The 22,580-nt window shown below is 41.9% G+C and overlaps 1 protein-coding gene across 7 annotated transcripts in view; it reads left to right on the top strand.

Moving 5' to 3' along the window:
• Positions 1 to 22,580, top strand: part of RNF170 (ring finger protein 170) — a 48,870-nt gene that overhangs the window by 3,849 nt on the left and 22,441 nt on the right. For 5 of the 7 annotated variants that reach the window (XM_034966027.3, XM_034966026.3, XM_014345932.5 and 2 more), the window contains exons 2-3: positions 5,156 to 5,299; positions 19,368 to 19,443. In XM_034966027.3, coding sequence (XP_034821918.1) covers positions 5,163 to 5,299; positions 19,368 to 19,443 — 213 coding nt within the window. In that variant the 5' untranslated portion in view covers positions 5,156 to 5,162. The remainder of the gene's footprint in view (positions 1 to 5,155; positions 5,300 to 19,367; positions 19,444 to 22,580) is intronic. The other 2 variants (XM_055116522.2, XM_055116524.2) reach the window with 1 other exon arrangement.

Raw genomic sequence — 22,580 nt, 5'->3', positions numbered from 1 at the left:
TATGTACAATGTGTAATGATCAAATCTGGGCAGTTTTTTGAGACAAGGTATTGTTCTGTCACCGAGGCTGGAGTGCAGTGGTGCGATCTTGGCTCACTGCAACCTCTGCCCCCCAGGTTCAAGCAATTCTCATGCCTCAGCCTCCCGAGTAGCTGGGATCACAGGCGTGTGCCACCACGTCTGGCTAATTTTTGTATTTTTAGTAAAGATGGCGTTTCACCATGTTGGCCAGGCTGGTCTCAAACTCCTGGCTTCAAGTGATCCACCCACCTTGGCATCCCAAAATGCTGTGATTACAGGCGTGAATCACAGCACTGGCCTGAATCTAGGGTTTAAAAAAAAAAAAAAAAACGCTGCAACAGAGCCTCCAAATAACATGAAAAAATAAATCCAGTAAGATATTACTTTATGTGCTTGGAACTAAGTGCTTAACATTCTGTGATTAATAATAATAAAATTTTGAGGGTGAAGCAATTGAGCACAGTATCTACATATTCTAAAACTGAACTGTAGTCACTTGTGGATTCTGTAAATATTTGGCACCAATAAACATTAATTTTTGGCTGGGCGTGCTACCTCACGCCTATAATCCTAGCACTTTGGGAGGCCTAGGTGGGTAAATTCCTTGACCCCAGGAGTTGGAGACCAGCTTGGGCAAGATGGTGAAACCCATCTCTACAAAAAATAAAACATTTAACTGAGCTTAGTGGTGCACACCTGTAGTCACAGCAGGAAGATTGATTGAGCCTGGGAGGTCGAGGCTGCAGTGAGCCAAGGGTGCACCACTGCACTCCAGCCTGGGTGACAGAACAAGACCCTGTCTCAAAAAATAAATTTTAAAAATTTATAAACATTAATTTGAGCAATATCTGTTTTTCAAGAAGGAAATTTGTGGTGTAGTGAGAGTGTTTAGCAGTTGACATGCCAGTCATGCCACTTAGGTCAGTGTAGGTGCCTCCGGAGTAGGCACCGTCAGGAAACTGAGCGACTGGGTGGTAGATGAGAATGGGCATTGACCGGGCATTGAAGCTCAGTTTGCATATCAAGAGAGGAAGCAAGTATTGGCTTTATTTTTCTTGTTAAAGTAATTCATACTTGAAAGAATTGAAACTGTGAAACTATGTCCTAGGGAGGGTGATGGTCTGGCTTTGCCAGTCCAGCTTCTCACTGATAACCACTCTAATGTTAGCTTTGATGTGGCTTTTTCTCTATTCCGAAACTCTGAATCAGAGAAATTTAGCAGTAGAAGGAAGTGAAGAAATAAAGTCACAGTTGTTAACCTAAAATAATTTAAAAGGTCAAAATCGAGTTTAAAGAGAGTTTAAGTGTAAAGGTTGAGGACAGGCCACCTGGGAAAGGACAGATTTAAAAGCATAGAAGTCAGTGCTCGTAAGTATAGACATTTGGGATTGTTTATATAGACAAAATTTAGGGACATTTAACAGAATTTTAATATCTTAATGTAAGGCTTAATGTACAGTTATAATGATCTGATTAGTCAAGGTGCGTTTTTTAGGGAAGAAAGAATGTAACTGTCATGAGACCCCTGTTTGGGGCACCATCTGGTCTGAGTTAGGTACAGGACAATAAAGGAGGCAGTTAATCTGTAATAAAAATCAGCAATTAGAAGGAGGAGATCTGGTCTCTTTTAAAAAAAAGACTTAGTCTTTTTTTAGTTGTTTATAGAACAAGAACAATGAGGAAGAGTTAAGCTAAAAATCTAAGAAACAGAATTGTAAACATGTTACGTGACCCAGATCATAGTCATATCTCTTTCAAGGCTTAAGGTGCTTTGGAGGTTCTAAAAACGTTTGAATTTTATTTACTTTTACACAGTTGTTGTAACAGAATTGGAACTAAAATTCAGGGCTCCTCATGTCCAAGCAACAACTGCTTGGGCTTCAGTTTAGAGCCTGTATGGTTGGACAGAATCAGCAGCACTGTTTAGTTCTGGATAATCACTGACTGTGAACAACAAAAGTTGGAGAACAGAAGTCCTTGATTTTGGAATTCATTTTCAGGACTGAGGTATTATGTCATCTCCCCAAGTAGGAAATTTTGTTTCCTGTTTATCTTCTGGAGTTATAAATCAGACCAGCCTCTTTCCAAACTGAAGTGATGGTACAATACCTCATTTTTGAGCCACTAGCACCTGTAGTTGCTTTTTTACTCCAATTTTATGAGAAACTATGGCAGAAGTTGTGCTGTCAAAGCCCCCAACAAGCAGGTCAAATGGCATTAGTAGATCTCCATTTGACAGCCTGGCTTTTGTTGGGATTTCCATGGGGCAAGAAAATGCAGTGCCCTTCTCTTTTCCTCTCAACACCGCTGGGAATATCTGCTGTCAAATGATGCAAATAAAATAATATGGACATGCAATACTTAAATATCCTGGATCTCTGAGCTCTTGGAAATGTACATGAAGCAATATCTTAAGAGTATAATCACAGGCCGGGTGCAGTGGCTCACACCTGTAATCCCAGCACTTTGGGAGGCTGAAGTGGGTGTATCACGAGGTCAGGAGATCAAGACCATCCTGGCTAACACAGTGAAACCCCATCTCTACTAAAAACAGAAAAAATTAGCCGGGTGTGGTGGGGGGCGCCTGTAGTCCCAGCTACTCGGGAGACTGAGGCAAGAGAATGACGAGAACCCGGGAGGCAGAGCTTGCAGTGAGCCGAGATCGCGTTGCTGCACTCCAGCCTGGGCGACAGAGCAAGACTCCGTCTCAAAAAAGAAAAAAAAAAGTCTCAAAAAAAAAAAAAAGAATATAATCACATAGTAGTCAAGTATTTATATATAATATATATTATATATATGTTGTATAGTATAATTTATTCGCATTACCATTGATTGCACCTTGAAGGACATAGAAACAAATGTAATGCATTTTTTAAAGTACAAAATAATAAACGGCCTAAATGTATAGCATAGGGGAAAATGTAAGTAGGAATAATTACAATGCATTTGTTGATAGACTTAACTTACAAAGCACTTTCACCTCTGTTCATTTGTTTTAACCTTCACAGCTCCGTGAGGTAATTAGAGGTTGGAAATCTTGACACAGGGGATAACATTTGGGTTATCTTTGAGCAGATGCAAGTAGTTCTCAGTGCCCTTAGGACTTTTGAAACAGCTACAGCACCTCTAATTTTAAGAGAGGAAACCTGATGAAATAAAAACCTAAATTGACTCCGTGGCCCACCCCTAGCTTATTTGAGGCTCTTCAGTTCAGTTGGCAGCTCATTTAACTGTTCTTTTGAATGAAAATACTGCAATTAGAGCTGTTTCTGTGAGTTTCCTGGTGTGCACCTTCGTAGTAGTTACTTGAAACCAGTCATTAAAAGTTCCATATATCAGGCGATTAGTCTGTGTAAAGCTGATGAAAGCTGCCTTTCATCTGTTTGCGTAGGTTTCTTCCATGAGTGGTAATTTTCTTGCAGCCAGTTCAGATGATTTTCAAAGGTATTAAGACGTCTATACTCAAAATACCTGATTAGTGATGATATTGAATAAAACTTTTTTCAGCTCAATAAGTTACATAAATGCAGAACTTTATTTTAATTATTCATATATATTTAATTGAATATATATTCCTTAATTTCTCTTTAGGTGTCTTATAAGACTTTGACACTTCCTGTTTTGTCTGAAAAAAATGTGAATTACCTGTGATATTTGGACTCCAGTGTGGTTGGGCTATCTCCCCTCATACCTATAGAATTAGGTACTACCATTTTTCTCTAGTTTAGAGTGTAGGAAGGAAAGTTTCTTATCCTCCCTTTTCTCTTCATAAGGAAATGCAGCATCAGAGTGATTCTGTATTCCAAGCAGTTCAAAGAATTCTGAACCATAAGCTGAGCTTAGTTTCAGGTGGACAAATAGTTTTTCAAGCACCAGAATTTTCATTATTTCAAGTAGTTTTAGTATAGCTATAAATGTTCTATAGCCTAAATGTCTTTTACTTTTCAAATTACAACACTGTAAGTATGGTAAGTCACTTTTATTTAAACAGATATCTATTAGGTCCTACTGTGTACAAGGCATATGCTAGAGAATATGAGAATGCTTACAGAAAACTATAATATATTTCCTTTCCCATCAATACATGGGAAATGCCACAAGATATACACATGCTGTGAGGGGGAAGAGGGATCTGATCTATTTAGAGAACTTATTTGGTATTCAGGAATAAGAAGAGAGCAGTTGGATAAGAATGGCTTTTATTTATTTATTGTTTTTGGTGGGGGGGTGGGGAGGTTGGGGGGCGGGGGACACGGTCTTGCTCTGTCTCCCAGGCTGGAGTACAGTGGCGCTCTCTGGGCCTCACTACAACCTCTGCCTCCCAGGTTCAAGCGATTCTCCTGCCTTAGCCTCCAGAGTAGCTGACATTACAGGCACACGTCACCCGGCTAAATTTTGTATTTTTAGTAGAGACGGGGTTTCACCATGTTGACCAGGCTGGTCTCGAACTTCTGACCTCAGCTGATCCGCCTGCCTCAGCCTCCCATAATGCTGGGATTACAGGCGTGAGCCACTGCATCTGGCCCAAGAATGGCTTTTTTTTTTTTTAAAGGGGTTAAGCTTGAAGAGGAAAAAACATTTTTAAAAAATACATAAATAAATGATAAATTATAGTAATTGTTTTCCTTAAAAGAAATAGAATTTGGCTGGGTGCAGTGGCTCATGCCTGTAATCCCGGCACTTTGGGAGGCCGAGGCAGGTGGATCACGAGGTCAGGAGATCAAGACCATCCTGGCTAACACGGTGAAACCCTGTCTCTACTAAAATACAAAAAATTAGCCGGGCGTAGTGGTGCGCGCCTGTAGTCCCAGCTACTTGGGAGGCTGAGGGAGGGGAATTGCTTGAACCCGGGAGGCGGACGTTGCAGTGAGCTGAGATCCGCATCACTGCACTCCAGCCTGGCAACAGAGCAAGACTCCATCCAAAAAAAATAGAAATAGAATTTTGTTCTCCACAAAATAATGTGTCTGGCAAATTTTAAAGAACTCCATCAGTCCCCACTGGAGTTGTACTTAATTGCAGCCTATCAGAAACCAAATATATTAGAAGTCAGTTATATTTACATTGCTTTTATTAGTATATTTCATTTTCACTGTGTCATTTGTAACTCTCATCTTGTTTCTTCTTATTTTAGACCTGGAATGGCCAAATATCAAGGTGAAGTTCAAAGTTTGAAACTGGATGATGATTCAGTTATAGAAGGAGTAAGCGACCAAGTACTTGTGGCAGTTGTGGTCAGTTTCGCTTTGATTGCTACCCTGGTATATGCACTTTTCAGGTGAGATTTAAGGACAAAAGAATTGAGTAGATTTGCAAGGGCTGCTGACTTTTTGACCCCTAATAATGTATAATACTTAATATGAACAGCAAGTAACAGATCTCTGATTGTAGATGTTTACTAAGGTATTTTATTTTCCATGGGGCTTTGAATACTAACATATATTTCCTGTCATCAGCTGTCTTACCAAATAATAATTAAATTCATCATCCACATTTTGAATAAAATATTAGTATTTTCTATTGGCGTATGGCAATTTAAAAAACTTTAATTTCCATAATTAAATCCATCAACTTGTAGGTGATATAGATGATAAGTGCAAAATACTTTCAGTTTTAAATGGAAAAATTGAGCAAAAAAAGACTTGTATAGTAAAAAGGGAACTAATATTAGAATTAATTTAATTTTTTTACTTATTTATTTATTTATTTTTTGAGACGGAGTCTCAATGTGTCGTCCAGGCTGGAGTGCCATGGCACTATCTCAGCTCACTACAACCTCCATCTCCTGAGTTCAAGCGATTCTCCTGCCTCAGCCTCCCAAATAGTTGGGATTATAGGCACATGCCACCACACATGGCTAATTTTTTGTATTTTTTTTTTTTTTTTTTTTGAGAGAGAAAGTTTCGCTCTTGTTGCCCATGCTGGAGTGCAATGGCACTATCTCAGCTCACCGCAACCTCTGCCTCTGGGGTTCAAGCGATTCTCCTGCCTCAGCCTCCTGAGTAGCTGGGATTACAGGCATGCGCGACCACGCCCGGCTTATTTTATATTTTTAGTAGAGATGGGGTTTCTCCATGTTGATCAGGCTGGTCTCAAACTCCTGACCTGAGGTGATCCACCTGCCTCAGCCTCCCAAAGTGCTGGGATTACAGGCTTGAGCCACTGCACCTGGCCCTAATTTTTTGTATTTTTTGTAGAGACAGGATTTCGCTAGGTTGTCCAGGCTGGTCTCAAACTCCTGACCTCAAGTGAACCACCCGACTCAGCCTCCCAAAGTGCTGGGATTACACTCATGAGCCACTATGCCCAGCCTATTTATTTATTTTAGAGACAGGGTCTCGCTACATTGCCCCAGTTGGACTTGAACTCCTGGACTCAAGCAGTCCTCCCATCCCAGCTTCCCAGGTTGCTGGGACTACAGGTATGCACCACTGCACCTGATTCTAAAATTAATTTAGGCTGGATGTGGTGGCTCACCCCTGTAATCCCAGCACCTTGGGAGGCTGAGGCAGGCGGATCACCCGAGGTCAGGAATTTGAGACTAGCCTGGCCAACATGGTGAAACCCTCGTCTCTACTAAAAATACAAAAATTAGCTGGGCATGGTGGCAGGTGCCTATAATCCCAGCTACTTGGGCGGCTGAGGCGTGAGAATCACTTGAACTTGGGAGGCAGAGGTTGCAGTGATCCAAGATAGTCTCTTATTAGGGTAACATTATCTTGATTTCAATCGGGTATTTTATAGAGTGATAATCCAGAGTGATTGATACTGGTGATACACTGTGGATATCATGGGGGAAATAATGACTAGATGATAGCAGAGTTAAGTGAACTCCACTAAGCAGGTTGTTCTTAGGATTCCTGACTAATGTTTTAATATACACCAAATAGAAGGACATTGTATATTGCTGCAGGGCTCTGTCCTTGGGCCTTTTCTATTATTATTATTATTATTATTATTTTTGAGACTGAGTCTCACTTTGTCGCCCAGGCTGGAGTGCAGTGGCGTGATCTCGGCTCACTGCAAGCTCCACTTCCCGGGTTCACGCCATTCTCCTGCCTCAGCCTCCCGAGTAGCTGGGACTACAGGTGCCCACCACCACGCCCGGCTAATTTTTTGTATTTTTAGTAGAGACGGGGTTTCACCGTGTTAGCCAGGATGGTCTGGAACTCCTGACCTCAGTTGATTCGCCCACCTCGGCCTCCCAAAATCGGGGGGTTACAGGCGTGAGCCACCGTGCCTGGCCTACCAAAAATTTTAAAATTAGGCAGGCGTGGTGGTGCATCCTGTAGTCTCAGCAACTTGGAGGCTGAGATGGCAAGATCACTTAAGCCTGGGAAGTCAAGTCTGCAGTGAGCTATGATCATATCACTGCATTTCAGCCAGGGCAACAGAATAAGACCCTGTCTCAGAAAAAACAAAACAAAAAAATAAAAATACACAAAGGACCTATATAGACATTTTTCAAAAGAAGACATACAAATGGCCAAAAGGTTTATGAAAAAATGCTCAACATTACTAATCACCAGGGAAATGCAAATTAAAACCACAATGAGAAAAAACCTTTTATCTTTTAGGATGGCTGTTATCAAAAAGATGAAAACAATAAAGATGAAAGAAGCATTGGCGAGGGTGTGGAGCAAAGGGAACTGTGGTGCACTTTTTTGGGGAGTATAAAATGGTACAGTTGCTGTGGAAAACAGTATGAAGGTTCCTCAAAAAGTTAAAAATGGACTACCATATGATCCAGCAATCACACTTCAGGGTAGTATATATCAAAAGGAAATTACATCAGTATGTTGAAAAGATATCTGTGTTCCCATGTTCATTGCAGCAGTATTTACAGTAGCTGAAATATGGAATCAAGTTAGGTGTTCACTAGTGAATGAATGAAGAAAATGTGGTGTGAGTATATAGATCTCTCTGTATACACAATGGAATACTTTTCAGCCCCTAAGAAGGAAGGAAATTCTGCCATTTTCAACAACATAGATGCACCTGGAGGACATGATATTAACTGAAATAAGGCACAGAAAGACAAATACTGCACAATCCCACTTAACTGTAAAATATAAAACATTTGAATTCACAGAAGCAGAGAGCGGAATGGTGGCTCTCAGGCGATGGAAAGATAGTCTAACAGCGCAAAGTTTCAGTTACACAGATGCATTTTTAAAAAGAGCGGCAGGGCGCGGTGGCTCGCGCCTGTAATTCCAGCACTCTGGGAGGCTGAGGCAGGCGGATCATCAGAGGTCAGGAGTTCAAGACCAGCCTGGCCAACATGGTGACCCTGTCTCTACTAAAAATATGAAAATTAGCCAGGTGTGGTAGCATATACCCGTAGTGCCGCTACTCGGGAGGCTGAGGCTGGAGAATTGCTTGAACCCAGGAGGTGGAGGTTGCCGTGAGCCGAGATCGTACCATTGCACTCCAGCCTGGGCGACAAGAGCAAAACTCCATCCTTTTTTTTGTTTTTTGAGACGGAGTCTCGCGCTTTCGCCTGACCTCAGGGGATCCAGCTGCCCTAGCCTCCCAAAGTGTTGGGATTACAGGTGTGAGCCACCGTGCCCGGCGAAGACTATTTTTTTTTTTTTTTTGAGACGGCGTCTCACTCTTTCGCCCAGGCTGGACTGCAGTGGCGCTATCTCGGCTCGCTGCAAGCTCCGCCTCCCGGGTTCACACCATGCCATTCTCCTGCCTCGGCCTCCCGAGTAGCTGGGACTATAGGCGCCCGCCATCGCGCCAGGCTAATTTTTTATATTTTTAGTAGAGACGGGGTTTCACCGTGTTAGCCAGGATGGTCTTGATCTCCTGACCTCGTGATCCGCCCGCCTCGGCCTCCCAAAGTGCTGGGATGACAGGCTTGAGCCACCACACCCGGCTATTTTTATTTTAAATATTTTTCTATTATTTTCTGATTTCTCTACTATGAATATTTATTATTTGTATGATAAAAGTTTTTTCTCCACATCTCCAGACTAGAATGATGTGAAGCCCAAACTAAAAAGTTTCCATTATTGCCAGGCGCAGTCGCTCACGCCTGTAATCCCAACACTTTGGGAGACTGAGGCAAGGTGGATCCCCTGAGGTCAGGAGTTCAAGACCAGCCTGGCCAACATGATGAAACTGCGTCTCTACTAAAAATACAAAAATTAGCCAGGTGTGGTCGTGGGTGCCTGTAATCCCACCTACCCAGGAGGCTGAGGCAGGAGAATCGCTTGAACCCAGGAAGCAGAGGTTGCAGTGAGCTGAGATCGCACCACTGCACTCCAGCCCGGGCAACAAGCAAAACTCCATCTCAAAAAAAAAAAAAAAAAGAATTCATTTAATAAGGCAATTGTATATTGTAGATGCTGAAAACTGTATAGGCTACTTTTATAAAATTAATAGCTAAAGGTCACATCTGCATTATGTTCAGTTTGGGACTAGCATTTTAAGCTGGAAAACATTCAGGGGAGACTGTCAAAATAGGGAAAGCTGTGGAAACAAATCATATAAAATGCTTGAAGGAAGGAGGGAATGTCTAGCTTAGGGAAGGGACTCTTGGACAATAAAACTGTCTTTGTGATGAGGGCTTGGTCTTGTTAAAGAATTAAAATTTTAATTTGTGCAGCAGCAATAGAAAAAAAAAGAATTAGAGCCAGGCTCAGTGGCTCATGCCTGTAATCCCAGCACTTTGGGAGGCTGAGGTGGATGGATCGCTGGAGGTCAGGAGTTCGAGACCAGCCTGACCAACATTGTGAAACCCCGTCTCTACTAAAAATATAAAAATTAGGTGGGTGTGGTTGTGGGCCCCTATTACCCCAGCTACTCGGAAGCTGAGTCAGGAGAATCTCCTGAACCTGGGAGGCGGAGGTTGCTGTGAGCCGAGATCACGCCACTGTACTCCAGCCTGGGTGACAAGAGCGAAACTCCATCTCAAAAAAAAGAAAAAAAAAGAATTAAATTTATTCTGCCAGGCGCAGTGGGCAGAACTGGGGCCACTGGAACAGTGGGTGGAGATAAATGATGAAATTTTTACTCAGCCTATAGTGACATCTTTTCAAGTTACATAATGTGCTCCCGGTTACTTGGACATTGTCTGAGGTAATCGGTGAAGTAATCGTGATTACTGAGGTAATCATGATGTATTGGGGAAGGGGTGGCATTTGTAGTTTAAAATTCAGACAAGTCTCTTTTTTGTAATTTATTTGATGATTTTTAGTCATTATAATTAATTTTGTTTTGGTTTTGTGGTAAAATATACATAACAAAATTTATCATGTTAAACTTTTTAGTCAGAACATGTGATTTCTCTTTTTTTTTTTTCTTGAGACAGGTTCTCTCTTGGTGCCCAGGCTGGAGTGCAGTGGCACCATCTTGTCTCACTGCAACCTTCGCCCCCCAGGCTCAAATGATCCTCTCGCCTCAGCCTCCCATTTAGCTGAGACCACAGGCACACACCGCCATGGCCAGCTATTTTTTTGTATTTTTGGTAGAGACAAGGTTTCGCCATGTTGCCCAGACTGGTCTTGAACTCCTGGGCTCAAGCAATCCACCCACCTCATCGTCCCAAATTTCTGGGATTACAGGTGTGAGCCACTGTGCCCGGCCTGATCATGTGGTGTTTAATCTTCCCTAACAGAAACTTTATGCCCATCTAAGTAGCAACTCCCATGGTTCAGCTCTGGGTAACCTGTGTTCTACTTTGTGTCTCCATTAATGAGCCGATTTTATGCACCTCATAAAGTAGAATCATACAGTATTTGTTCTTTTGTGTTTAACTTGTTTCACTTAGCATAATATTTTCAAAGTTCATTTATGTTGTAACACGTATTAGAATTTCCTTCTTTTTTATCACTAAATAATATTTCATTGGGTATGGTGCTCACACCTGTAATCCTAGCACTTTGGGAGGCTGAGGTGGGAAGATTGCTTGGGCCAGGAGTTTTAGACTAGCCTGGACAACAGAGCAAGACCTTGTCTCTAAGAAATATTAAAATTTAAAATTTCTCATTGTATGTACATACCATATTTAGTTTCTCCATTCATCTGTCAGTGGTCATTTGGGTTACTCCCACCTTTTGGCTGTTGTGAATAATGCTGCTAGGAACACTGGTATACAAGTATCTGTTTGAGTCTGTGTTTTCAACTGGAATTTCTGGGTCATAAAGTAATTTCTATGTTTAACATTTTAAGGAACCTCCAGACTGTTTCCCACAGCAGCTGCCCTGCTTTATATTCCCACCAGCAAGGCACCATGGCAGTTTCTCTACTTCCTTGCCAACACTGTTGTTCCCTATGTGTGTGTGTTTTTTTTAATAATAACTATCCATAATAGGTATGAAGTAGTAACTCACTGTGGTTTTGATTTGTATTTCCCTACTGAGTAATGATGTTCAGCATCACTTCACATGGTTAGTGGCCATTCGTCTATCTGGTTTTTGAGGTTTCTTTTTGAGATAGGGTCTTACTCTGTTGCCCAGGCTAGAGTATAGTGGCATGATTATGGCTCACTGCAGCCTCAATCTCCCAGGCTCAAGTGATCCTCCCACCTCAGCCTCCCGGGTAGCTGGGACGATAGGTGTGCACCACCATGCCCAACTAATTTTTGTATTTTTTGTAGAAACAGTGTTTCACCATGTTGCCCAGGCTGGTCTCAAATTCCAGGGCTCAAGTGATCTGCCCACCTCAGCCTCCCAAAGTGCAGAAGTTACAGGCATGAGCCACTGCTCCTGGCCCTAGTATTTGGTTTTCTGTTTCTATATTAATTCACTTAGGAAAATGACCTGCAGCTGCATCCATGTTGCTGCATTCTTTCCTTTTTATGGGTGCATAGTATTCTATGGTGTATATGCACCACATTTTCTTTATCTAGTCTACCATTGATGGGCATGTAGGTTGATTCCATGTCTTTGCTCCTGTAAATAGCAACACCAGAGTTTTGACCTGCTCTGTTTTCATCCTGGGCCAATTCACTCCTCCTTAGGCAACCTGATGGGCCCCTGCTCCTGGGACGTCATCATATTGATGCCAAAGTTAGTGCAGACACCCAAGTGGCATATTGCATTACAGCTTAGAAGTCCTGGGCTCAAACAATTCTCCTGCGTCAGCCTCCTGAGTAACTGGGACTACAGGTGCGCACCGCCACACCTGGCAGTTTGTCTGTCTTCTATGGAGAATTGACTATTCAAGACCATTGCCCATTTTTGAATTGGGTTGTTTACTTTTTTGTTTTTGAGTTATAAGTGTTCTATATATATTCTGATATTATTATCAGATACAGTCATACCCCATAGATATTTCAGGTTTGGTTTCAGACCACCACAATAAAGTGAATAAAGTGAGTCATATGAATTTTTTGGTTCCCTAGTGCATATAAAAGTTATGTTCACATTATATCATAGTCTATGTGTGTAATAGCACTATGTCTAATAAACAGTGTACATACTTTAATTATAAAATACTTTATTGCTAAAAAATGCTAACAGTTATCTATCTGAACCTTCAGCAAGTCGTAATGTTTTTGCTGGTGGAGAGTCTTGACTCCATGTTAACAGCTGCTGACTGATCAGGGTGGTGGTTGCCGACAGTTGAGGTGGCTGTGGCAGTTACTTTTTTTTTTGAGACAGAGTATCATTCTGTCGCCCAGGCCGGAGTGCAGTGGCGTGATCTCAGCTCACTGCAACCTTCACCTCCCAGGTTCAAGCAATTCTCCTCCCTCAGCCTCCTGAGTAGCTGGGATTACAGGTGCGCACCACCATGCCCAGCTAATTTTTGTATTTTTAATAGAGATGGGGTTTCACCACGTTGGTCAGGCTTGTCTTGAACTCCTGACCTCATGATCCGCCCGCCTCAGCCTCCCAAACTGCTGGGATTACAGGCATGAGCCACTGCGCCTGGCTGGCAATTTCTTAAAATGAGACAACAAATAAAGTTGACACATTGACTGACTTTTCCTTTCACAAAAGATTTCTCTGTATGTAGCATGTGATGCAGTTTGATTGCTTATTATCCACAGGCTTTCTTTTCAAAACTGGAGTCAGTCCTCCCAAACCCTGACTGCTTCTGCTCTATCAACTTCGTTTATGTAATATTTTAAATCCCTTGTTGTCATCTCAACAATGCTCACAATGTCATTACCAGGATTAGATTCTATCTTGAGAAACCACTTCTTTTGCTCATCCATAGGAAGCAACTCCTCATCTGATCAAGTATTGTCATGATGCAGCAGTTTGGTCACATCTTCGGCCTCCGCTTCTAATTCTAGTTTCCTTGCTGTTTCCACCATATCTGCAGTGACTTCTTCCTCTGAAGTCCTGAACCTCTCAAAGTCATCCATGAGGGCTGGAGTCAACTTCTTCCAAACTCCTGTTAATGTTGATATTTTGATCTCCTCCCATGAATTAAGAATGTTCTTGGTGGGGCATGGTGGCTCACGCCTGTAATTCCAGCACTTTGGGAGGGCGAGGCAGGCAGATCACTTGAGGCCAGGAGTTTGAGACCAGCCTGGCCAACGTGGCGAAACCTTGTCTCTACTAAAAATACAAACATTAGCCAGGCACGGTGGCACACACCTGTAATCCCAGCAACTTGGGAGGCTGAGGCACGAGAATTGCTTGAACCTGGGAGACAGAGGTTCCGGCAAGCCAAGAGTGTACCACTATACTCCCAGCCTGGGCAACAGGGCGAGACTCTGTCTCAAAAAAAAAAAAGTTATTTTATTCTTTATTTATTGCTTTTGAGATGGAGTCTCACTGTGTTGCCCAGGCTGGAGTGCAGTAGCATGATCTTGGCTCACTGCAACCACCGCCCCCCGGGTTCATGCTGTTCTCCTGCCTCAGCCTCCCAAGTAACTGGGACTACAGGCACGTGCCACCGTGCTTGGCTAATTTTTGTATTTTTAGTAGAGACGGTGTTTCACTGTGTTGGCCAGGCTGGTCGCAAACTCCTGACCTCATGATCCGCCCATCTCAGCCTCCCAAAGTGTTGGGATTACAGGCGTGAGCCACCACACCTGGCCAAAAAAAAGAATGTTCTGATGGCATCTAGAATGGGGGGTCCTTTCCAGAAGGTTTCAATTGATTCCCCAGATCCATCAGAGGACTCACTATCTATGGCAGCTACATAAAGTGTATTTCTTAAGTAATAAAACTTGAAAGTCAAAATAATCCTTGATTTATGGGGCTGTGGAATGGATGCTGTGTTAAGAGACATGAAAAAAACATTCATCTCCTTGTACATCTCCATTAGAGCTCGTGGGTGACTAGGTGTATTATCAATGAGCAGCGATATTTTCTTTTTAACAGATTTTTTTGTTAATACACTACACAGATGTATGCAGTAATATTTTCAAAGAAAGTCATTTTTCTGAACAGTAGGTCTCTCAAGTGGGTTTAAATAGTTTGATATGCTGTTATCCAAGCATTGTTGTTGCATTTATAGAGCACAGGCAGAGTAGATGAGCATAATTTTCAAGGGCCCTAGGATTTTCAGAATGGTCAATGAGCATTGGCTGCAACTTAAAAGTCACCAGTTGCATTAGCCCCTAATAAGAGAGTCAGCCTGGCCTTTGAAGCTTTGAAGACAGGCATTGACTTCTCCTCTCTAGCTATGAAAGTCCTATATGTCATCTTCTTGCAAGGGAAAACTGTTTCTTCTACATAAAAATGTGTTGTTGAGCGTAGCCACCTTCATCAATGATCTTAGCTAGATCTGGATAACTTGCTGCAGCTTCTCCATCAGCACTTGCTATTCCATAAAATAAAAGTTTGCACTTCGTCTTTCCTTAAATGTCATGAACCAACCTCTGCTAGCTTTCAACTTTTCTTCTGTAGCTTCCTCTCCTCCCTCAGCTTCACAGAATTGAAGAGAGGGAGGGACTTGCTCTGAATTAGGCTTTGGCTTAAGGAAATGTTGTGGCTGGTTTGATCTTCTATCCAGAGTACTCAGACTTTCTCCATGTCAGCAATAAAGCTGTTTTGCTTTTTTATCATTTATGTGTTCACTTGAGTAATACTTTTAATGTCCCTCAGGAATTTTTCCTTTTAATTCACAACTTAGCCAACTAGCACAACTTTTGCCCTAGCTCGACTTTTTACATGTCTTTTTCACAAAGCTTAATCATTTCTAGGTTTTATGTGAAGTGAGAGACATGCAAGTCTTCCTTTCACTTGAACACCTAGAGGCCACTATAGAGTTATTTATTAGTTGGCCTAATTTCAATATTGTCAATGCCTCAGGGAATAGGAAGGTCTGAGGAGAGGGAGAGAGACTGGGGAATGGCTGGTCAATAGAGCAGTCACAGCATACACAACGTTGATTGATTGATTGATTGATTGATTGCAAGTATAACCAAAAGGCGACACAGAAACATGAAGCAAGTGCATGCTGTTGGAAAAATGGTGCCAATAGTCTTGCTCAACACAAAGTTGTCACAACCTTCAGTTTGTAAAAAACGCAATATCTGCTAAGTGCAATAAAGTGAAACAAAATAAAATCAGGATTTCCTGTATATGATTTGCCAATATTTTGTCCCTTTCTGTGGATATTCTTCTTACTCTCTTAAGTGCCCTTTGATATACATAGTTTCTGATTTTGAGAAGTCATCTTTGTGTTTTTTTCCTTTTTTTGGCCTGTGCTTTTGTCTTATATGTAAGGAATCATTGCCAGAATCCAATGGCATGAATATTTTCTTGCTTTTTCCTAAAATTTGTATAGTTTTAAGTTTGGCCCTTTGATGCATTTTGAGTTTTTATATTTTTAATATGGATATTCAGTTTTCTGGCACTTATTTGTTGAAAGAGGGTACTTTCCCTATTGAATGGTCTTGGCACCCTTGTCAAAAAGTATTTGACCATTGTCTCAATCAGTTTGGCTTGTTATAACAAATAACCATAGGCTGGGTGCGGTGGCTCACACCTGTAATCCTAGCACTTTGGGAGCCTGAGGCAGGCAGATCACTTGAGGTCAGGAGTTCAAGACCAGCCTGGCCAAAACATGGGCCAACATGGTGAAACCCCAGCTCTACTAAAAATATAAAAATTAGCTGGAAATCGCTTGAACCCGGGAGGTGGAAGTTGCAGGGAGCCAAGATTGTGCCACTGCACCCCAGCCTGGAAACAGAGTGAGATCTGTCTCAAAAACAAAAACAGGCCAGGCGCAGTGGCTCACGCCTGTAATCCCAGCACTTTGGGAGGCCGAGGCAGGCGGATCACGAGGTCAGGAGATCGAGACCATCCTGGCTAACACAGTGAAACCCCGTCTCTACTAAAAATACAAAAAATTAGCCGGGCTACTCGGGAGGCTGACAGGAGAATGGCATGAACCCGGGAGATGGAGCTTACAGTGAGCTGAGATGGCGCCGCTGCACCCCAGCCTGGACGACAGAGCAAGACTCTGTCTCAAAAAAAAAAAAAAAAGTCCGGGCACAGTGGCTCACGCCTGTAATCCCAGCACTTTGGGAGTCCGAGGCGGGCAGATCATGAGGTCAGGAGATTGAGACCATCCTGGCTAACACAGTAAAACCCTGTCTCTAGTAAAAATACAAAAATTAGGGTGTGGTGGCGTGCAGCTATAGTCCCAGCTACTTGGGAGGCTGAGGCAGGAGAATCACTAGAACCCAGGAGGCAGAGGTTGCATTGAGCAGAGATTGTACCATGGCACTCCAGCCTTGGCGAAAGAGCAAGACTCTGTCTCAAAAAAAAAAAAAAAAAACCCACAAAAAAACAAATAACCATAGACTGGGTGGCTTAAACAATAAACATTTATTTCTCACAGTTCGAGAGGCTGGGAGGTCTTAAGATCAAGGTGTTGTCAGATCTGGTGTCTAGCGAGAATTGGCTTCATGGTTTGTAGATGGTGGTTTTCTTGTTGTGTCTTTACATGGAAGAGAGTAGAGCAGGGAGCAGGTTATCTCATGTCTCTTTTTATAAGGGCACTAATCCTATCACAAGGGCACCACCCTCATGACCTAATTACCTCCCAAAGGTTTTGTCTCCAAATACCATTATTATGGGAGTTACAGGCAGTATTCAGCAGCTTGGGCTATTTGTTCTTGTTGTTTGGCTTCACAACAAGATGTAGGAATTCTTAAATCTGGTGGTAGAATATTTTTTAAAATATATTCTATTTAAATATATTTTTAAAATATATATTAAATATTCTACCACCAGATTTAAGAATTCCTACATCTTCTTTCTTATAGAAAGAAGCCAGAGGAGAGGCTTTCCAGTCACGTGGTTCATGTCTGTATTCTGAAACGTCATCACGATTTTTTTTCCAATGAAAAGGGAATGGTTTTCTACTCTCAAAGAATGGAGAAATGCCATTTACCTAGGTATTCACTGGTATTTAAATGAGATGGTTCCTCTGCTAGTTAGATTGCTCCTTGACAGGGTGCTTTCATATAGTGAGTGCTTTCTTTCACAGATCATCTGTTCAATCATAAAAATGTGCCTTATTTTAAAATGAAGAATGCATCAAGCTTTAACAGGTTTAGGCCAGGTGCGGTGGCTCACGCCAGTAATCTCCACACTTTGGGAGGCCGTGGCAGGCAGATCACCTGAGGTCCGGATCGAGACCAGCCTGGCCAACATGGTGAAACCCCATCTCTACTAAAAATACAAAAATTAGCCAGGCGTGGTGGCATGTGCCCATAATCCCAGCTACTCAGGAGGCTGAGGCAAGAGAATTGCTTGAACCTGGGAGGCAAAGGTTACAGTGAGTTGAGATTGTGCCACCACACTCCAGCCTGGGTGACAGAGTGAGACTCCTTCTCAACAACAACAAAATAAGATTTAACAGGTTTAAACAGAGTTCAAATTGTTTCATTGTTTAGATATTTGACTTTAAATTGCTTTTATGTCTTCTCTGAACTAACAGTTATATTTAGTTGACTTCTTTTTCTAAAATTTGTGTTTTTTTGCTAACAATTGAATAATCACAGGATGGATTTCTATACTTTTCCCTATCACATTCGGATATGAGAGTCCTTATGTCTGTTGGATATTGGCTTACCCAGAGAGTAAAGGCTCTCTGTAGAGTAACCATGGGACTGTGTAGACTTAAAATATTCTTGTTCAAGACATTTATGTTTAGAAGATACATCAGTAGTCAAATGAAATTAAGCTGTGATAACATGTAACGCTTCACCCCCACCCCACCTACCAGCCTGACCAACACATCTTTCTTTTTTTTTTTTTTTAAGATGGTTTTGCTCTTGTTGCCCAGGCTGGAGTGCAATGGCGTGATCTCAGATCACCGCAACCTCCACCTCCCGGGTTTAAGCGATTCTTCTGCCTCAGCCTTCTGAGTAGCTGGGATTACAGGCATTCGCCACTAAGCCCAGCTAATTTTATATTTTTAATAGAGACAGGCTTTCTCCATGTTGGTCAGGCTGGTCTCGAACTCCCAACCTCAGGTGATCCACCAGCCTCGGCCTCCCAAAGTGCTGGGATTACAGGCATGAGCCACCGTGCCCAGCCAACATCTGACTTTCAGTATGGGATGTTTTATCCCATCCATTTATATTAGCCACTAACCGCTTGCCTTTGATTCACCATTTTAATTGTTAATGTCAAGAGATTAGTGACATGTTAAGGTTTGGCTTTTCTTCCTTTTTTTTTTTTTGAGATGGAGTCTCACTGTTGTCGGCCCAGGCTGGAGTGCAATGGCATGATCTCAGCTCACTGCAACCTCTGCTTCCCGGGTTCCAGCAATTCTCCTGCCTCAGCCTCCTGAGTAGCTGAGATTACAGGCGCCCGCCACCAAGCCCGGCTAATTTTTGTATTTTTAGTAAAGGCAGGGTTTCACCATGTTGGCCAGGCTGGTCTCAAAACTCCTGACCTCAGGTGATCCACCCGCCTTGGCCTCCGAAAGTGCTGGGATTACAGGCATGAGCCACCACACTCGGCCAAGTTTTGGCTTTTCTACATTAAATTTAGTTGCTGCTCTGTTCCCCTCCCCTAATACCTGAAAATTAGGAGAAGGATCTAATTAGATGTGGAAAAGCGTTCAAATGCATAATAGTAGGTAAAATTAGATAGCTGCTTATTTTGAAGAAATTTCACCAAAGAAACAAATGTTCTTTACATTACTTGTAAGCTTCCATTTACAATAGATTTCCAAGGTACTAGGCCTCTGGATTTTACCATTTGCCGCTTGAACCTGAAATTGGCTAATGATCAGTGATCTCAGAAGAACTCACCACAGGACAGCCTGAAACGTACAGTCCTGGAAGTGAAGTGCTTGTATGCCATCAATTACATTAATTACCAGTAGTTATAAGTCAGAAAGTAGACCCATGAAGAAAATGGATTCATATGATAATATTTTCTATTCAAAATTTATTATATTCTATTCAACAGAAATGTACATCAAAACATTCACCCAGAAAACCAGGAGCTAGTAAGGGTACTTCGAGAACAGCTTCAAACAGAACAGGTATTGTATATGTATTTATTTGAGGAGTAGATGTGATAGCTCCCTTTGCATGTGAAATTGTGATAAAACATTAGTAAATTACTTTTTGGAAACATGGGCTTCTTTCCAGCTTCAAATTACCTTATATTATTTTATAGATTGTATATTTGCAAGAATGGGCAAATTGCCTAGCCTTAATCTATTCAGATGTCTTCATGTTTGTTTATTATTAATTTGCTTTAAAAGATAGCAGTTTTCCTATTATTTATTAGTGTAGAAATAATTGCTATCTAATTGACCTTAATGAAATGTAGTAGAAAAACCATTTTTTCTGACATACACTCCTTAATATCTACAAAGAAAAAACTAGAAGAGGTGGCTGTTTTTTTTTTTTTCTCTCCTTTTTTCTTCAGTTGTCAAAGTTATAACAACAAAACTAGTTAGGCAAAGAGAAAAACTAACTTTTCTCCTGTTTGTTCTTTGCTTTTTACCAGATCGAATCTCTAAGAATTGGAGATATACTTTATGAAGCCTGGAATAAATAGGATATTGTACACCTTCAGGCTAAGATATCTAACATCAAGAAACAAAATTAAAAATTCCTTTCCTATAGATCAAACTTCAGTCCCAATAAGCGTTGTTTTTTTTTTTTAATAAAAAAGAGACAGGGTCTCACTGTGTTGCCCCGGCTGCTGTCCAACTTTTGAGCTCAAGCAGTCCTCTCACCTCGGCCTCCCAAATTGCTGGGATTAGTCTGGGCATGGTGGCTCACACCTGTAATCCCAGCACTTTGGGAGGCCGAGGCGGGAGAATCACTTGAGCTTAGGAGTTTGAGACCAGTTTGGGCAACATGACAAAACTCTGTCTCTACTAAAAATACAAAAGCTAGCTGGGTATGGTGGTGCACAGCTATAGTCCCAGCTACTCAGGAGGCTGAAGTGGGAGGATCTCTCGAGCCTGGGAGGTTGAGGCTACAGTGAGCTGTGCTTGCTTGACTAAAACCAAAGTGCTGGGATTATAAGTGTGAGCCCACCATGCCTAGCCCCAATAAGGGTTTTATAATTTATCCATTCACCAGATATTTTTTGAACATCTACCACATGCCATACATTTTCTAGGCATTGGGAATTCAATTGTGAATTAAACAGACAAAAATTCCTACCCTCATGGAACTTATATTTATTGATAAAGAATAACTTAAGCGGGGCCAGGTGCAGTGGCTCACGCCTGTAATCCCAGCACTTTGAGAGGCCAAGGCAAGCAGATCACGAGGTCAAGAGATCAAGACCATCCTGGCCAATATGGTGAAACCCCATCTCTACTAAAAATACAAAAATTGGCCGGGCATGGTGGCGCACACCTGTTGTCCCAGCTACTTGGGAGGCTGAGGCAGGAGAATCACTTGAACCTGGGAGGCGGAGGTTGTAGTGAGCTGAGATTGCGCCACTGCACTCCAGCCTGGTGACAGAGAGTGAGACTCCATCTAAAAAAGACAGAATAGTTTAAGCTTATTAGTAGTACTGTGTTCCATAACAATTGTTACCCATAATTCATGTTGAGATAGTGTTTTATAATTTACAAAGTGATTTCCCAAACAACAATTGTATTTAATCTTTAGACATAAGTAAGGCAACTATTATTATTCTCATTAACATATGAGACTGCTAAGATTTGCTAACACTCACACTAGCAATTTCATGACTGGGTTCAGCTATGGAGGGGCCCCAGATTGAGGAGAATCTTCCAGGTCTCCTTGCAGCAGTGTCCACTCAACTGCCTCACCTCTTCCTGAGGCCCAGCACACAGCTCTCAGAGTGAAAATAAGGCTGGCGATGTAGTCTGTTCTGTGCTGTCCAGTATGGCAGCTACCAGCCACCTGTGGCTATTCAAGTGAGTTAAAATTAAACACAATCTGAAATTAAGTCTTTTAGTCACACTGGCCACATTTCAAGTACACAATGGCCACATGTGGCTTGTGGCTACTGTATTGGATAGCACTGATAAAGATTTCAATTATTGCAGAAAGTTCTGTTGGACAGCACCGTTAATTGTTTTTTGTCAATTTCTTTAAAAATTAATAAGGAGAAGGCTGGGTGCAGTGGCTCACGCCTGTAATCCCAGCACTTTGGGAGGCTGAGGCGGGCAGATCACCTAAGGTCAGGAGTTCAAGACCACCCTGGGCAACATGGCGAAACCCCATCTCTACTAAAAACACAACTTTAGCCAGGCGCTTGTAATCGCAGCTACTCCAGAGGCTGAAGCAGGAGAATCACTTGAACCCAGGAGGCAGAGGTTTCAGTGAGCTGAGATTGTGCCACTGCACTCCAGCCTGGGTGACAGAGCGAGACTCTGTCTCAAAAAAAAAAAAAGTAGAGAAGGGAACATAAAGTGCTGTACACTTTTTGTAGCATTAGAACTGACATAAGTGACTATAACATCAAGGTGTAGCCTTGGATCACAGAATATTCTGGTGATTTAGGACTGTTTTGGAAGTATGAAATTTTAGTTATATTTATTATTATTTAAATTTATTAAATTTGTTTATGAATATTGAGTGGCAAAAATCTGATTCACTTAAGAACAGTTCCTATTTAGTAAACTTAATACTTTTTTCTGTAATTAGATATTTTTCATGCTAGCAACTTTATCTGTGCTGGGTTCCATTAAAACAAGTTTTGATAAAAAAGTACTTTTACAATACAATAACATAAAATATATGTTATGTAGACACTTTTTTTTTTTTTGAGACAGGGTCTCTGTTGCCCAGGCAGGAGTATAGCGGTGTGATCTTGGCTCATTGCAGTCTTTACCTCTTGAGTTCAAGTGATTCTCCCACCTCACCCTTCCGAATAGCTGGGACTACAGGTGCGCGCCACCATGCCCAGCCAATTTTTGTATTTTGTGGTAGAGACAGGGTTTCACCATGTTGACCAGGCTGGTCTCGAACTCCTGACCTCAAGTGATCCACCCACTTTAGCCACCCAAAGTGCTGGGGTTACAGGTGTGAGCCACCGTGCCCGGCCATGTAGACACTTTTCTAGGTCCTGAGGTACAATGAGTCCTACAGATAAATCCCTTGCCCTCATGATCCATCCTAGTGAGGTCTTTGATATCTAGATGTATCTTGCATATGTGCAACACTTTTAAAATGAAAAAGA

This window comes from Pan paniscus, chromosome 7, assembly GCF_029289425.2.
Source record: "Pan paniscus chromosome 7, NHGRI_mPanPan1-v2.0_pri, whole genome shotgun sequence".
Classification (NCBI taxonomy): domain Eukaryota; kingdom Metazoa; phylum Chordata; class Mammalia; order Primates; family Hominidae; genus Pan; species Pan paniscus.
Note: the sequence above shows the minus strand (reverse complement) of the source record. Positions and strands in the feature narration are given on the sequence as shown.